Below are 18,536 nucleotides of genomic sequence, written 5' to 3'. Positions count from 1 at the left end.
AATGCTTAAGCGTTTAAAAATTAAGAAATGGTACTAAGGCGCCTAGACCGCCTAGGCACCTGCCCAGGTTGCTATTCACTTGAACAGAAAATAGATAACTTTCATTTTGCATTTTATTTTTTAATAAATTGTAAGAGACTTGTTGAATACTTAAATGAACACACATGATGTAACATCCTACATCGCCCAGGGAAGTGGATCCTCTAAGCCTTATATGTACATGCCCACCTCTTCCTAGCACAAGGCTTTTTGGGAGCTCATTGGCTTCGGGTTTCATCAGAATTTCGAAGTTAAGTGAGTTTAGGCGAGAGCAATCCCATGATAGGTGACCTACTGGGAAGTTATCGTGTGAATTCCCAAAAACAAAACCATGAGAGGGTGGTCAGGACCCAAAGCAGACAATATTGTGTTACAGCAGAGTCGAGCCCAGGATGTGGTGGGGGCCTGGGCGGGGATGTGACAATTTGGTATCAGAGCCAATCCCTGGGCGAAAGTGTGACGACGAGGACGTCGAGCCCCTAATGGGGTGGATTGTAACATTCCACATCGCCCAGAGAAGTGGATCCTCTAAGCTTTATATGTACATGCTTACCTTTTCCTAGCACGAGGCCTTTTGGGAGCTCACTGGCTTCGGCTTTTATCGAAACTACGAAGTTAAGCGAGAGCAATCCCATGATGGGTGACCCACTGGGAAGTTCTCATGTGAGTTCCCAGAAACAAAATGATGAGAGGCGTGGTCGGAGCCCAAATCAGACAATATCATGCAACGGTGGAGTTAAGCCCGGGATGTGGTGGGTGCCCGAGCCAGATGTGACACATGATATGCATGTTCCTCACGTTTTCATTATGTTCCAATAACTCATAATATATATATATATATATATATATATATATATATGTCATTCTATTTTGTAGTTTATAGTGAAATCATATATATTTGAAGCATAAACGTACACATATTTACATGAAATATAATAAATTTAATTAAATCCACCTAATTTGTCTAGGCGCCCGCCTAGCCCCCTAGGCTCTAAGCCCTAACCAGCCACCCGATAAGCGCCTAGTATCTTTTAAAACCTTGCAGTCACGTTGTGTGTACGTGATAAAAATTAATGTTAATTTGTATGGAATCTATGGAAAAATAACAGCAAAGGGGAAATTGGCCAAACATATTATGTGCCTTCTACTTAATTACAACACATGCATTTTTATTTATATTTAAATAAAATTGGAGTGCTATAGATGAATAACTTGGGCTAGTTATATATAACAATATACTCAACATTTTAATAAACTATAATTTTCTTACATTTTTTTGGAGTTGATGTGAAGTATTTGAGTTTGCGAGTATGTAATAACTCATCAACATAGAGTCCTTATTGTTAAAACCAAAATGTTTCTTGCTTCTTCGGCATGTTTATAATTTATTGGCATGTGACTTTTAACATTAAGGAAAGCACTACAAACATACATGCATTAGCCAGCCATTAGAGATAAGATGTCTATTTTCCTAATGTCATCTTAAAAATTGACATGCTCCACTATTAATGTAGTGTTTTGTGTCCATACAATTTTTATTAAGGATCATTGTAAAAAAATAATCTTGTTAGATACACTTCTATTAAGTAATAACTTTTTTTTTAATAATAAGAGTAAACTTGATATAAGTCCAATTTTGTGAGTCGTTATTGGGTTTAATCCACTTTGTTAGGTTAGGTCCATTAAATGATTATCCACATCATTTTTTTTTCATTATCTTTTTGTCAAACTGTGATAAATATCATCCCTTACCATAAGTTTATATTTTAAGAAAAACTAACAAAAAATCCAAAAAAACTTCTCTTTGAACGAAAAGTTCTTTTTAAAGGTATAGTGAATAGTGCTAGTTAAAGGTAAAAATGTGGTTTTTCGTTAAAAGTAAACAGTACCAGAAATGTTTTGTTAAAACTCCCTATATTTTACTCAATTTGATGATTAAATATAAGAATTAAATATTGTTTCTCATTTTTCCTACTCCTAATTCGTATCTCAATTTTTTTTTCTACCTCCATCAAGTTTAATTAGGTTAACTAATCTATGTTGCAGGTACTATATATATATATATGTTAGCATATATGCTAGTATGGATTTATAAATGTATCGAAGATGAAATTTCTTTGAATTATTTTAAAGAGTGATAGATAGATTAAATTTTATTTACTTTCGTAGATAAATCTACCACAGGTTAAATGTGTTTTATCAACCTATATGATATATGATGACATATAAATCGTCTAGTAGCCATCTTTCATGGAAGTGATTAAATTTTCATATTTTAGTATTTAAATTAAATATTTGAGTAAAGATGAATAAATTAAAATTTTAATTAAAGTTAAAAAAAAAGGACTAAATCCAACAGCAGCTCAAACTTTTGGAACTGGATCCAAGTATCCCTAAAATTAGTTTAGTCCAAACGTTATGACTGTATAGAGGTTTTAGTCTAATATGCAAATAATTACCCTTCTCGAGTAATACTAAGTAGATTGAAATTGTAAACCACATTTACAAACTAAATGATATGTCACTAATAAAAAATAAGTACGTTAATGAATACTAAAGTAATAATTTAATCTTCAACTTCCATGTCATTTCGTTTTTTGCCTATAAATTTAGTATCAACATTACCCCAGGGCTGGCCCTGAGATTTTGGGGGTTTTGTGCGAGACTCCAAAGGAGGCCCTTAATAAGTATAGAATTTTGGTTGATATGTTTTCTTTTACATTTTAATTTTTATGATTATTTATAGATTGAGTTAAAGAAAAAATTTAGTGCTGTGGTTAGATATCTATTTGCTGTGTAAAAGAAAAAAAATTCGGTACTGTGTTTTTGGGTTCGAAACTCTTTATTTTAACATACCCTATAAAAAGCCCTTAGAGGGTCTAACATTTTGTTGCTATGTTTTCTTTTACATTTAATTATAATCACATATAATTGAGATGATGTAAGGAAAAAAAAATCTTAGTGTGGCGGTTAGGTTCCTATTTACATCCCCTATGTTTTTGGGTTTGAAACACCATGCTTTAAATTAAACAAAATTAAAACAGAATTCATTCTTTTAAATACCAAAACAATTAAAATAAAACACAAAAGAAATTAAAATAAAACATAAAATAAACACCATGCTTTTAAATACCCAAAAAATTAAAATAAAACATTAAATAAACACCATGCTTTTAAATACCCAAAAAATTAAAATAAAACACAAAAAAAGGCACCAGGTAGAGTCGAACCAAATTTTATGGACATGGATTATGGATAAGAAGCGAAAGACAATTGGGATATGAGAAGACTTTGGTATATCATTGCTAATTTAAAAACTTAGACTATATCTACAAGTAAAATAAAATTGTAATCGGAGACCTTGTGCAATGGTACCACTTGCACACTCTTAGGACCGTCTCTGCATTACCCTTCTATATCATACACCCAAGTGAAATTAATGAATAAATACAGATATATAAATGCAAGGGTGTTTTAGTAATCTGGGAGAAAAATCAGTGGGCCATGCAAATTAATTTTGCAAGAGAAGGGAAGGACTCACATTTTTAAAGCTGCTTAATTTCCCATTTCTTGATCTCTCTCTCTCCTTTTTGGTTTCACAAATTTCAGGTATAAGAGAGAGAGAGACAGAGAGAAGGAGTCAAGCAAGGAGAGCTCATCGATCCTAAAGACTCTCTCCTCTCTCGCTGCACTCTCTCTCTCTCCCCCCCTCTCTCTCTCTCTCTGTGCTTCTGCAGTAGTGAATACAAAAGCCACCGAAAGACTCTCCCCTTCACAAATCCGTCGCCATGATGTCCTTGAATAGAAGCTGTTTTCTGGTAATATAAAGCAAACCCATTTCTCAGATCACAATTTCATGCGTACCCACTTCACAAGATTCAATGACAAAAAGATAAAATCCATTCAAAATTCAGTTTATGGGTCTTCCTTTTTCTTCTTTCCCGCATTGAAATTTCAAATCTTTCTAACTTTCTGATTGCCAATTTCTTGGTGAATGAAATTTCCATGTCTGGGTTTTTTTTTTCTTGCAATTTTTCGTTTAATTTTTTATTTATAATTAATTAATTAATTTTATTGCTTTTGCAGGGGAAACCGGGCATTGCTGGGTCTTCAAGCCCGTTCTCTCAGAGCCAGAAGAGGCGGTCAGCGTCGCTAAAAGTGGTGGCTGTGGTCCCAAAAGTCCGGACAAGCGACCGAAACGGTAGCGTTGTGATGGAGAACCCTTTGCAGGAGGTGAAGGCCGAATCCGAGGTGGTTGAGCTGAAATCTACCGTCCATGGTGGGGTACAAGACGTGTACGGTGAGGATACTGCCACCGAGGACCAACTCGTCACGCCCTGGAGTGTCTCGGTTGCTAGGTGGGTGAGAGCAAAAATCGATTATGCTTACGATTGTTGTTGATATTATCGTTGTTTAATGTTATAGTGGTGTGGTTGTTTAAAATTATTTTAGTTTCGATGAAATCTATGTTCTTTTTATATTTGTGGAAGTCTATGTTATTTTAAGTGATATCTCTACATGATGTGTGTTGCTTGCTGAATTGTTTGAGCAGCTGCTTGATTGGTTAATTTGTGCCACTTAGTACAACAGTCCAATGGTGATCTTGTACTTGTAAGTTGGACAACCGTGGATAACGAGTTTGATACCAAATTAATATGGTTGTCCATTGTGTTGCTTAGCCTAAATCGCCCACCTCTTTGTGTAAATATGTCGTTGAAAAAAAAAAACAAATTAGTTAATGTGTGTGTGTATTTATATTGACTATGAATGAAGTTTCATAACTACCCGAACTGAGACCTCCATGAGAATCACTTCATAGTTGTATCTCTAACTAATAATGAATTTATATATGTGAGATATCACATATTTTGTAAATTGTTTTATTGGAACCTTTATGTTTATTATTTTTAATATATCGAATGAATTGCTGATTTGGTTCCTTTCATAATTAATGCATTCTGGGATTTTTGTGAATCCGTGTTGGATGTTACAAATGCGATTTTTCTGTGAGGAAAGTAATGGATAAATTAATTAAGCAATAATTTATTTTTTGGGTTCTTTTAGATTGTTGTTGATGGCTTTTTTATGTACTTGATAAATTTTTTGATTTAGTTCTTTTACTAGGTAACTGAATTCTGGGTATCAGATTAGCCATGTACGAAAAAGTAGTAGTGACACATAGAAACAAAATGTTATGAAGAATCTTTATCAAGCTGCCAGAAAGAAAGTCTAATGCAACCTTCTATGGTTGTGCTTCACTTGCCATATTGGGGGTGGGGCCGTGATTTACATGCAGCATGATAAAAAAGCTCCACTTCCACCTCATTCAGGCGGAATGTGTTGAATAATTTTCTGGTGAAAAGGACTTGTTTTGTTTGCTCATGATGTTTTCGTTCCTTAGTTTACGTTGCACGAATTTTCCCTTTGGGGTTTGTTTCAAAGAAATGAAAGGAATTAATTTTTTGTAATATGCAATTTTGTTCCCAACCTCTCAATGTAGTTCTGTGGTAAACTTTATATAGGTTAAACAGAAATTCTCTTTGCTATTTGTATTTTTGGTACCTTTGTATAAATCACTCTCTTGGCTTTCCTTGCAGTGGATATACATTGATACGATCTCCACACCACAACAAAGGTCTTGCTTTCACAGAGAAAGAGAGAGATGCCCACTACTTGCGTGGTCTTCTTCCCCCAGTTGTTATTTCTCAAGAACTTCAGGTCTTCTAATCAGCTTGTACAAGCTTTCAGAGTTTCACTGCTTTTTGTATACTTGTTTTATATGAAAATGATAATCATTTACACTTTACCACTAATCTACTTGACAGGTTAAGAAAATGATCAACAGTATCCGTCAGTATCAAGTTCCACTGCAGAAGTATATCGCTATGATGGATCTTCAGGTACCAATAATCATTTCAGTGAAATTTTGGTTTGAGACCCCAACCTTTTGCTGCTGAAATGGCGAGATTTAAACTTTCAATTACATATGCTTCCAGGGGAGAAATGAAAAGCTATTCTACAAGCTTCTTATTGAACATGTTGAGGAATTACTTCCGGTTGTCTATACTCCTACTGTCGGTGAAGCTTGCCAGAAATATGGAAGCATCTTTACGCAACCACAGGGTCTTTTCATAAGTTTGAAAGAAAAGTATGTTTCATTGCTATTTAATTTTTTCTCTACTTTGATGGCCACTTCCAAATTGGGTTGAAGCTTATTGCTATTCTTTTTTTCCTTGCAATCTTTAAGGGGCAAGATTCTTGAAGTATTGAGGAACTGGCCTGAGAAGAATATTCAAGTCATTGTTGTCACTGATGGAGAGCGGATCCTAGGGCTTGGGGATCTTGGCTGTCATGTAAACACCATTAAATTTGTGTTTTCTAGTTGTGGTGATAAAAGACAATATGAGATACCTTGCCTTCAAAGAGAATATTGCATGTTCTTGCTGTACTCCCTGTCCCTGTACGTAGTCAACTGATAACAATATGTGATATTTTCTCAGGGAATGGGTATTCCTGTGGGTAAACTTGCTCTATACACGGCACTTGGAGGAGTTCGTCCTTCTGCTGTAAGTATCTGTGATGACCAATGCTATTCTTTCTGGTGGCGCTGAGTTAAAAATCCATTGTATCTCAAAGTTACTGTAATGCATTTCTTTTGTTCAGAAATATGTTTAGAAGTTCTCGACATATGACCCATTTATCTTTAATATTGATTCTAATATGATTTCTTTGTCATGTTTTTCAGTGCTTGCCTGTAACCATTGATGTTGGTACAAACAATGAGAAGCTGTTGAATGACGAGTTCTACATAGGGCTGAGGCAAAAGAGGGCTACTGGGCAGGTTTATGATATGTTTGCTTTACATGTTTAGCGTTCGAATCATTTGAGATGAGTTCTGCCTTATCAATGTTGGGTTTTCTCTTCTCTCTTTAGGAATATGCCGAACTCCTACAAGAGTTCATGACTGCAGTCAAGCAGAATTACGGGGAGAAAGTTCTCGTTCAGGTATTTGGCAGACAAAGTCAGTTTTCAATTATTTGGTTATTGCGCTGAACTTAGTCATATATTTCGTTTTTACTCAAGTGTTCCTAAGTCCATTTATCTTGCTCTGTAGTTTGAAGACTTTGCAAACCACAATGCTTTTGAACTACTTGCAAAGTATGCCTCAACTCATCTTGTTTTTAATGACGACATTCAGGTAAGTTGCAAGAGATTTTTAATAATTGTATTTTTAGTAATTATTATGAGTAATTGAGGGAAGAACATCTCTAATGCTTGTGTAAGTAATTCATTCCAGGGGACAGCATCCGTGGTTCTGGCTGGGCTTCTTGCGGCTTTGAAGTTAGTAAAGGGATCTTTATCTGAACACAGATTTTTATTCCTTGGTGCTGGAGAGGTGAGTACTATCCTTAGTCGAGGGATCCTTTTCATTAATGTTAAAGAGTAGTAGAAAGGGCATCCCTCAACCAACACTCACATCTTTTTTATTTTTTTTTCATATATAGTTTCTTTCGTCCTTGTTCTCGAACCCTTACTGATATCCCATGTGCTAGGACTTTATGGTCTTGTCTCACTCACTTGTTTAATGGTTTCAGGCCGGCACTGGCATAGCAGAACTCATTGCCCTTGAAGTTTCCAAGCAGGTTATAAGCTACTTTTTGTTTCTTTTACTTTGTACTAAGAAAGATGCTCAGTATTAATTGTAAAGAGATGTATTAGAATAGTTTTTGATACATAGCACCTGAATTATTGCAGACAAATACCCCAGTGGAAGAGGCCCGCAAGAACATTTGGCTTGTGGACTCAAAGGTATGGGGAGCTGATCTAAATTCTTTCTGTCTGCAATGGAACTTTGTTTTCTTTCCATGAGTTTTCATTTGGTAAGAAATTCATTTGCAGGGATTGATTGTCAGTTCTCGGCTGGATTCACTCCAACACTTTAAAAAGCCCTGGGCTCATGAACATGAACCAGTCAGGGAACTTGTAAATGCTGTTAAGGTGTGAAATCTCTCTGTCTCTCTCTCTGTCCACTCTCTCTGTCCACTTTCTCTTTCCCTTTCCAAACACACAGAGATGCACATATGTTGACATTACACAAACAACATAATAGGGCATATAAAGCAGAAGTTTTTTTAGCGACTAAACTACTTTTTCCTATTTAATCAGTCAATCAAGCCAACGGTGTTGATTGGAACGTCAGGAGTAGGAAGAACATTCACTAAAGAAGTGGTTGAGGCTATGGCCTCCCTGAATGAGGTAACTCTTTTCCATAAATTGTTCTTTAGATTTTTATTGTGTTTGCCAGCATCCATACAAGGACTTCTTCTGTTCTTGTTGGTATGGATTTGAGAAATCGGTTTGTTTAATTGCCATGTTGAGAAATTGCATGTTACTTAATGGCCTTTGTGAAAAATTGCATTTCTTCTCTCTAGAAGATAAGGGCTGACCGTTTCTTTTTGTAAACTTGCAATAGAGACCTATTATTCTTGCTCTTTCCAACCCAACATCACAATCTGAATGTACTGCAGAAGAAGCATATACATGGACTGAGGTAATTCAACCTTTGCATGTTTTGCTTAATATTGTGTAATTCAGGGTACACGTGATGGTTAGAGACTGACATTTTGTTTCCTTTCTTGTATTTCAGGGTCGTGCCATGTATTGTAGTGGAAGCCCATTCCCACCGGTTGAATATAATGGGAAGGTTTACTATCCTGGCCAGGTATTAATTCTAGAGAAATCCGATTATGTCCAGAAATAGCATATATAACACCTTTTGGAGTGACTTTGGCATTTATTTTGTTGTCATTCAGTCAAACAATGCATACATCTTCCCTGGATTCGGTCTGGGTTTAATAATGTCTGGTACTATCCGTGTTCACGACGACATGCTTCTGGCAGCCTGTAAGTGCACAAAAGACAATAATGTAAAGGGTTTTAAATTTATTTAAGCTTTTAGACCTTATGCTATGTTTGTTCCTTGGAACAGCGGAAGCGTTGGCTTCAATGGTGACCCAGGAAGATTTTGACAAGGGACTCATATACCCTCCATTCACAAACATCAGAAAGATTTCGGCGCATATTGCTGCTAAAGTAGCTGCGAAATCATATGAACTTGGTTAGACTTTTTTCCTGGGATTTTTTGTGGTCAGGTTTTTATGCGACTTAACTGCCTGATATTGCTGCTAGTGCTACTAGGCCTAAATGTCTGGTATTTTTCATTTGGCTTTTCCAGGTTTGGCTACTCGCCTCCCCGAGCCAAGAGATCTGGAGAGGTATGCTGAAAGCTGTATGTACAGCCCTTCCTATCGAAGTTTCCGGTGAAGTGTTTGAAGTTATCTCGGCTGGTTGTACCGGGTTCAAGAACTAGAGTTGAAAAGGATCTCGATTATTTTGCGTGTTTGATTGTTTATTTGTTTCTGGTTTTTGCCTTCTCATTGGTTCTAATATTATGTAATCTATATGGTAGATGAGAAGAAGCATGGGTGCAGTGCAGGTAGTTGGGTTGGGTTAGGAGTCAAATTATAGTTTGAAAAATGTTGCAACTCTCAAATTTCACATGAAATAAACCTCAAGTTGCTCTTCAAACACACAACCAACAAAAAATGGTTTTGCACACTTTTGTTCATTTCTGCCCCTTTATTTTCTTTAGCTATGACCATTTTCAATTCATGGAATAAAATTTAAAATATAAGCTTTAAACCTCTCTAAACCATCTAGAACCATTGGGCTAAAATAAGCATTGAGGAGAAAATATGTCTTAAGGCTAAACTCCTTTTAGAAATTATGTCTGGTTTAAATTATTTTCGAGCCATCAAATTGTCATATTTCAAATCGATTTTTGTTTTTTTTACTTATAATTCAACAGCTGTGATCAAAATGAGATCAAATTTAACGATAAAAAAAGGATTTGACGGCCAAAAATTAAATCTAACGTCTGAAATAATTTTAAAAAATTTGTTAACTCAAATTTCACTTAAAACTTTATAAATACCTATGATTTTGTATGATTTTTAATTATTTATTAAAATGTTCATAAAAATAAATTAAGATAATCTACATAAATTTTATTTTCAAAAAGGTCACCGAAAAAAATAAGGTTAAATTAATTTAATAATCTTGGGCTAAAATTTTAAACCATAACTATTGGAGGAGAAAAGCAATTTGTGGGTTATGACTTAAATTTGTAAGTTTTATTCCCAAGAATTGGAGATGGTCTAAAGTCTATAAATAGGGAACTTTAACAAAAAGCTTCCAGTACAGTTCACTTTAACGAAAAACCACATTTTTACACTAAAAAGTCAATCATGATACTATGTGTTTTTTAAAAGAAATTAGTTTCCGTGTTTTTTTTTTTGAAGAAATTATTTTCTACCTTTTGCACCTAAGTTTGAATTCTTTTCCTTATAATTGAGAGTAGCTTAGTATATAATTGGTTTTGTCAAAATGAAAATGATAAGAGGGAGGATAAATAATTTCCGGAAGAGAGGATAATTACCAAAGAAATAATGCAAATTTCTGAGCCAGAGCCCACAAATTATTTAAGTGTAAGATTGTCAATGCACTTAGTATTTACTTGGAAAAGGCTCAAGTTATTCACACTTATTTTTACTTCTTACACATCCTTTAATTTTTGTTCATTGATCAATTCTTTTGATCCAACGGTAAAAAATTGAGAGCGTGTGTGAAAGATAAAAATAAATGTGGATAGCACCACACCTTAGAAAAACAATAAAAAATGTACAAAGATACTTTCTCGATTAGATATCATGCTCGCACTACAATAAATATAACCAAATGACTAATCGATATTAGATTTGTATATGTGTGAGTCGAAACTGAAACCCTTCTTTTTCAGCACGACCTCAAAAGTGAGCTGGTTTAATTTGTGATTTTTTTTTTCCCAAACAGACACCACCTGCAGATTGTCACAAGAAGAAAAGAAGGCATATATCCAAATCCCCGTTCACACAAAAAAGTTTCTTAATTCTCATTTTCTCTCCGTTTGTGAGAGCCTCTCTCTCCATCTGTGAGAGTCCTTCTCACCTTTGTGTGAATGCATCCCGTCTTTGAAGATTCACATCGCCGCCAGCTTTAGCTGTGGCTAGGGTCAGTGGCAATCTCATGGTTCTCCTCAGTTTTTTTTCTTTTTCTTTTCTTGTTGTTGTTTGCTTGCTTATCTTCCTTGTTTCCATCCGGTTCTTTTCCTCCTGCCATCATCACTATGCTGCCCTATTTTCCTTTTGATCCTACCCATCTTTAACCCCAATTCCACATCACCTGTTTCCTCCATATCCCACTCTATCATTTTCATCAATGGGTTCGATCATCTTTCCAACCATCTACAATTTCAATTGATTGCCGTCTATTTTTGTAGAATTTTTTAGGCCAACGGGCCGAGGGTCCACTTCAACAACAACGATATTGTCCCCACTTTACCACCTGCCCAATTCGTCATGTGTGGAGTTTTATTACTAAAGGTCTCGGTGTTAGTTAGAGTAGGGTAATTCTATTTAAATTGCTTTTCTCCTTTCCCTCTCACCGATGTGGGATAATGGGATTCCTACACGCCCCCGCATGTGAGACCCTATTTTATGGGTCACACGTGGAGATCCACACATCGGCAACCACATGGAGCAAAGTCGAGGCTCACCCAACATGCAGGACCAAATGGGGACCCACCCAATCACATGGCAGTACAAGCTCGTCCCCTGGCCGAGGGCCCAACAACACCGATACTGCCCCCACTTTACCACTTGCTCAATCCGTCAGGTGTGAGGTTTTATCACAAAAGTCCTCAATGTTAATTAGAGTAGGGTAATTATATTTAAATTGCTTTTCTTCTTTCCCTCTTACCGATGTGGGATAATAGGATTCCAACAATTTTCTTTGCAATTCGTCATGCAATCTTTGGAGGATGTGTAGAGCTTCAACTCTTGTGTTCGCACCACCACCTTTGTTGGCCCGTGTTGGTCTTTCGCCCTATTCGCCTTTGTTGGTGATGTTGGCCGTGGGATTTGTCTTTCCGCGATCTTCCTTTAGCTACAGAGTATGTAGCTTCTTTAATATGCGACGACGATCGTTGTTGTGGTAGTGTCGGAAGGATTCTACAACCTTTCTCTTAATCAGATTTGGGGTTTGTGTTGGTGTGTGATTGCAGGACATCGAATGGGGCGACTGATCGGGTTGCTCGTGGCGTGGAGCGAGAAGTATGCGGTGTCAATGATGGCTACAAGTACTGTAGCTGTGTTAGGGTTTTTCTATTTGGTTTTTTTTTGTTTTGGTATGCTGGGCTCCAAAACTGTCTTTGGGCTATTTTTATGGTCCATCTTCTTTTTGTACTTCTCTTCTATCTGCACCTTTTGTTTTGTAATTAATGGTGTTGGTAATAAATTTATTCTTTGACCAAAAAATAAAAAAAAATCCACGTTCACGCACACACACCCAAAAGCCACCTTCAGGGATTCCTGGAAGTTCATCTCTCCATCCAAATATACACCAACATAACTTACTTTATTTACTCTCTCTCTCTCTCTCTCTCTCTTCAAAGTCTTGCACAAAATTCGAAAACAATTAGTCTGCAAAGCTTGACTTTGCTTTCTTCCTTTCTTCCCTTCTTCCTTCCTCGTTCACCTCTCATCTCCGTGTCCGTACAAATCAACTTTAACTTCTTTGTCCTCGTATGATAATGTTACTGATTTCTAATTCGAAGCCGACCAATTAAATCTAGGATAAATTAATAAAATTATTTGAAAACTTTGAAATTTTAATTAAAAAGATAAAAATATGTTGTAAATGAATAATACTATGAGTGATTTTTTAGAGTAAAAATATGTTGAAATTTTTTTATTGTCTTCAATTCATTTGATCTGACATCCATAAATTGAGAATGATATGTCTAACACCATCTAAAAATATATGCATATTGTGGATGCAAATTTCTTCCTCCTTAATCTTGGACAAAATCGCACCTATAAAACAAAAACACATTTGGTCAAGGCTAAGAGCCTCACGTGCCCACCATGAATGGGGGGGCTTTGGGCGAAGAACCTTTTATGTCAAAGTTAGAATTTTGAGAGAAAAGTGTTTGGGGAATTTTTAAGTGTTTAGCAAGAGTCAAGAATTAGGTTTTTATAGGAAATGAGGTTGAATATATAGTGCATGGCCAGTCCTTTTGGGAGAGAAGGTGACTGGCCTTTTGTGTATTTTTTGGGTGTAATTGGTGGTTTAACTGACCATTAATAGATTAATTAGGTAATAAATCCATTAATTAGCCTATTAACATAATTTAAAAGAAATGTTTTGGAGATTACCTTGTGGAGATGATTTGATGAGGATGGATGAAATAGGTTTAAAAATAAATACCTATTTGGGCATTTTTAACTTGATTGTGAGATGTTTGTCCACTGCTCGTGCGTATGAGTTTTCAAGGGTAATTTTGTCATTTTTACTAAAAATCCACGTATCGCCTCTTAATTATATTTGGCTCCACACATATGTTTTAATATGAGTAACCACATGTGATTTTCTTTGAGTCACCTTCATCGACATGCCCACTTATATACTCTATCGACGATTAATATGTCGCATTGAAATCTTGTTTGTATTTAATAATAAAAAAAATCATGTAGTAGTATTTTGGGTATATACCTAAAAAAACGTTCTTTAAGTGTATAAGCATGACCGTATTAAAACTTTGTCAGAGCTCCAACTCGATCTAAAGAAAAAGAGTACAAACAATTCTAGGTGTATCCACAAAGAATTGTAGATCTACAAACCTTAATTAGCATATATTCTCTTTGTGGATTATAAAATTTAACATTGGTGTAGCCTTTACGGTAGGATAATGATTCAACCATTCAACTTTTATCCACGTGGCATATTTTGCATGGCCAAAGAATATTTACGTGGCCATTTCGTGTCCAAATTAATTTCCAAATCCTTGAAAGCAATGCTACATATAATTTGACCATGACACTAAATTCCTAAGCAATTGACTAAATAAGATAGAATTACACCAAAATAGCTCATCTTCTTCAATTCCATCGTTTTGGCAATTTGGTCAGATGGAAAACGTGTTGTTTTTTTTATCTTAAGTCAAGTAGCACCAAAATGTTTAATTAATTTAGGATTTAAGATTAACCTTTGTTTTTGTGGTTTATATCCAAAATGTTTAATAAATTTAGCAATAATGTGGTTTATATCCAAAATGTTTGATGGACCACTTAGTACTATGGTCTAATGATATTCATCTTCATTTGTAAGTGAGAGGTCTTATGTTCGATTCTCAACAAAGACAAATTTGAACCACACTTGTTATGAGACTAAGTCTACCCCCAGTCTCTTAGTGTAAATGATATTGTTTGTTAAAATAATAACAATCAAACATGAAAGATGTTATCCAAGTTGACCCTAAATATCTTAAGATGACATTATTGTCCCTTCTCCCTATCTATTTGGTAAGTTCAAAGCAAAATTTGTATTCCACTTTGTTTTATTCTACCCTAATTTCTTTTTTTATTTCTACACAAAATTTTGACAATCAAATTGAATAATTCGGATGAAAACAATAGACAAATCAAATAAGAATATGTAGGGTGAAAAATGGTAATTTGATTATCATTTTCGCTTATTCTAATGATAAAAAATTAACAACGAAAAATCGATTTTTTAGAATTCATAAGATTAGTAAATTTAATACAACGCGTTCTTATTTTGCGAGTAATATTTGTAACGTTCATTCTTATTTTGCAAATAATATATATGTTAGATTAAATTTAAAATTTAAAATTGAATACAATGCACCACTAGATCGCATTCTAAAATAATTTTGTGATTTTTATTTAATATCCAAAATGATACATGATTACCTTTATCTCTTCAAGGATATTCTAAGAACATATCAAAATCCGATTTTTTCTCACCAACAAAAAGTAAATAAAAAAGAACAAAAAATAAAACCAAAAAATACAATAAAAAGTAGAACATTATCCTGGACAGGGACAGAACCGTAGTTCAGAATCAATTATCCCGCACATTATAGGAGTAATTTTTCAGTTTGTCGGAAATAGATTCGATTCATAAAAAAAAATTATAATACAAATAATTAGATACTTAAAAGAAAATTTTCAACTATTTATTATAATACGTGTACAGATCTATGTTCTCGACGGTCTAAAAATCCCTCCAATTATAGAACCACCGCGTCCTTCTAATCCACCATTTTATTCAAATTCCCCAAAGTACCCCTATAATTTTCCCAAATAAATTCGTCTCTCCTCTCTTTTAACACACACAAACACAATATCTTCTTCCTCTATCTGCAGCTCGCTCCCTCGCTCGCTGATCCTTGGCCCGGCCCGACCCGACCTGAATCGCCATCGCCGAACCGGCCGAGTCGGGCACAATGACTCGGCGGTGCTCTCACTGTAGCAACAACGGGCACAACTCGCGCACATGCCCGACACGTGTAGGATCCTCCTCCTCGTCCCCCTCCTTATGCGGCGGCGGAGGCGTGAAGCTGTTCGGCGTGAGGCTCACCGATGGCTCGATCATTAAGAAGAGCGCCAGCATGGGGAATTTATCCTGTGCGGTGGCGCACTACCACTCCTCGTCGCCGAACCCGGACTCTCCGAGCTCCGACCCGCTCCATGACCCGGTTCACGTTCCCGACGGTTACTTATCCGACGACCCCGCCCACGCCTCCTCCTCCGTCAATCGCCGCGGCGATCGTAAAAAAGGTAATTTCCGTTTTCCGAACTTACTTCAATTTTTTGAAGCAAAAGGCGTTATATTTGATTGATGTTGTTGAATTTGTTTGTTATATTCGCATGCATGAAGTTGATTCTATTGTTTTTTTCGGAGTTAAGTCAAAATTTTGATGGAATATTTGAAATATTGAATGCAAATTGAAATTAATCTGACGGAATTAAATTATTTTATACGTATTTGTTTTGTGTTTATTATGTATAGCTTTACTCTAAATTATGCAAAAAATCTGTTCGTTTCTTGAGGAAGATGAGCCGTTCGTTTCATTGTTTCATCTATGTCGACTTGGTCTTTGTTTTTCTGGGTTTTGTTTTTTTATCCTTTTGCTTTTCATTGGTGTGGATTGTTTTCAAATAATGGGTTAATTTCAAGTCGTAATCTTGCTGGAACTCGTCGGTTCGTGGTTTCGCGGTTTCATTTGAAGTAATTTACATCGTTAGTGCACTATGCGTGTTTTTGTGCATGTATTGTTTAGAGTTTGTGTTTGTGTTTGTGTTTGTAATGCTTTCGAGCTTGGAGTTTGGTGGTCCTTCAACAACAGGAGCACATGCTTGCACTTTTACCATCCTCTTGGAGTTTGGTGGTCCTTCAATTTTAGGGTTTTGGATCATTCATAAATTCTGCCAAAGGCTGCGTTATAGTGCCTCGAATAATGCTCTGACAACAGTTAACATCCTCTTGGAATCTAGTAATTCTTGCCTGCCACCGGTAGTGTACAACTGGTGGTAGGGAAAGGATCCCAAAACACTGCCAAAGTCTTTATCTAATAAGAGCATAAGTTGTACTGGGAGTTCATGGGTGCAGTATGTGAATGTTGATGTCCTGTTTAGATAATAGTTGAAATATTTGGCCTTGAATGGAATTTAGATGAGGTAATGTTTATGGTCCTTGGTATGCATTTCGTGTTTGGTGATGGTATCGTGCTAAGACAGTTACTTTCGATGCCACATCAAAATATCCAAATGTTTGACTTTCATTACAGATTGCTCGTTTTTTTCCTTCTGCTGACTCATTTTCGCTAACACAGTTTCAAATGATTGGTAATACAATGCATGGTTGAAAAAATAATCAAAAGATTACAAGTACAGGGCCCTGTAAGCGGAGGAAGGCAGGGTATTTATTAATGTTTTCCTATGACTTATGCATGCTTAAAAACCTCAACTGTAAGAAACCGTATTGTTTTCACTCTTGTTGTTTCCAAAGCCTGCAAATGCCCATCTAATGTTTGTTACTGTTTCTGTTATCACATCAGGTCTTGAATTGACATGTTGTTGCTTGCATAAAATCATTGTAAAATGTACTATAATTGTCTCCAAGTCCACCATGTTTTGCAACCCAATCTTACTTTTTGATCAATTCTTGGGGTTTATAATCAATTTTTACTGGCTTTGGTTCTCAGGAACGCCTTGGACAGAAGAGGAGCATCGAATGTTTTTGATTGGTCTCCAGAAATTGGGAAAGGGAGACTGGCGTGGGATAGCACGGAGTTATGTGACCACTAGGACTCCCACCCAGGTGGCAAGCCATGCCCAGAAGTATTTTATTCGACAGAGTAATGCTACACGAAGAAAGAGGCGCTCCAGCCTTTTCGACATGGTTCCTGATATGGTATGTCTTACTCCATGATTTATTTTTCTTTTAAAATATTCTACTCACAAATGTGACCATGCTATCAGACACAGAATATGGTTTTCTATATTAGGCATCTTATGGTAAAGACGCGCTTCTCTTTCATTTAAAAGATGAATGTATTGCCAAAAGTTGATCGATCGCATGGGTTTAGCTTGTGTTTATCAATTCTAACTTCTGAGCTATCTGACCTATCACTATGTAATTTGGTCAAATAAATTGGTGTTAGGTTCTGTGATAAAGGTTTGATAATGATACAAAAACTTGCGATTGAATTGTTTGTTTGTTATTTGTTTACCAGGCTATGGATCCACCTCCCGTGCCAGAAGAACAAGTTTTTCTGCCTTCTTCTCGGGAAGGAGAATCTGAAGATGCAAACTCACTGCCTTCATTAAATCTTTCCCTCAGCTCCGAGACCAAACCCATGGAAACCACACATGAAGAAAAAGTAATAGAACTTGATCAGGAGCCTGCAATGGGGTCAAACGGTTTCCCGCCAATGGCTCCACCTTACATCCCAGCTTATACGTCGTACCCTTGGCCATATTGGGCACCAAGTGCAGGGCCCTTTAGAGAAATGGTTGGTGAGCCCTCTCATCAACCGGTCTTAAGGCCGATTCCTATCGTTCCTAAGGAGCCTGTCAATGTTGATGCGCTGGGCATGTCTCAGCTCAGTCTTGGAGAGACGGAGAGAGGACTTAAGGAGCCTTCACCTCTCTCCTTAAAACTACTCGGAGAGCCATCAAGGCAGTCAGCATTTCACCCGAATGCTCCAGCTAGTGAGCCGGACGTGAGCAAAGGCAAGAGCAGCGCGATCCAAGCAGTCTGAATCTGGGGGAAATGGAGCGGCATCTCCGTCTTCTATTCGGGCTGTTTTGTACTTTTTGTTTTGCACTAGTCTGAAGGCTTATAAATAACATAGGCTAGATAAATTTCGTTGGAGAAAAGTTAATTCTTTCTAATTGTAAACAGCTAGAAATTTGAAACTGAAGGGTCCTGGACTCCTGGTAACTTAGTGATGCCTTGTGTCGATGAAATCTGAATTTCTTGTAGTCTTAAGCATACAGTCTGATATAAAAGCATAAATGGTGGTGGCAAAA

General features: G+C 36.3%; 2 protein-coding genes across 2 annotated transcripts; both read left to right on the top strand.

Annotated features, from left to right (window-relative positions):
* Positions 1-3,827: 3,827 nt before the first annotated feature.
* On the top strand, positions 3,828-9,595 carry LOC103417117 (NADP-dependent malic enzyme-like; the record flags this gene model as incomplete). Its single annotated transcript, NM_001328814.1, is given in 20 exon segments — positions 3,828-3,857; positions 4,126-4,397; positions 5,637-5,757; positions 5,865-5,939; positions 6,036-6,187; positions 6,287-6,392; positions 6,540-6,605; positions 6,785-6,880; positions 6,973-7,044; positions 7,154-7,237; positions 7,337-7,435; positions 7,635-7,682; positions 7,795-7,848; positions 7,939-8,037; positions 8,206-8,295; positions 8,513-8,590; positions 8,687-8,761; positions 8,853-8,943; positions 9,029-9,157; positions 9,275-9,595. Coding segments are annotated over 20 exon segments (1,926 nt in total).
* A 5,680-nt stretch (positions 9,596-15,275) lies between these two features.
* Positions 15,276-18,536, top strand: LOC114822569 (transcription factor MYBS3). Its single transcript, XM_029097155.2, has 3 exons — positions 15,276-15,779; positions 17,207-17,415; positions 17,738-18,536. The coding sequence occupies exons 1-3, from the start codon at positions 15,446-15,448 to the stop codon at positions 18,263-18,265; spliced, it is 1,071 nt and encodes a 356-aa protein (XP_028952988.1). The 5' UTR covers positions 15,276-15,445; the 3' UTR covers positions 18,266-18,536.

This window comes from Malus domestica, chromosome 17 (genome assembly GCF_042453785.1).
Source record: "Malus domestica chromosome 17, GDT2T_hap1".
NCBI lineage: Eukaryota > Viridiplantae > Streptophyta > Magnoliopsida > Rosales > Rosaceae > Malus > Malus domestica.
Note: the sequence above shows the minus strand (reverse complement) of the source record. Positions and strands in the feature narration are given on the sequence as shown.

Coding starts and splice junctions, on each gene's coding strand:
- LOC114822569 (XM_029097155.2), top strand. CDS start 15,446: ATGACTCGGCGGTGCTCTCACTGTAGCAACAACGGGCACAACTCGCGC. Junction 15,780..17,206: donor CCGCGGCGATCGTAAAAAAG/GTAATTTCCGTT, acceptor TTTGGTTCTCAG/GAACGCCTTGGACAGAAGAG. Junction 17,416..17,737: donor TCGACATGGTTCCTGATATG/GTATGTCTTACT, acceptor TTTGTTTACCAG/GCTATGGATCCACCTCCCGT.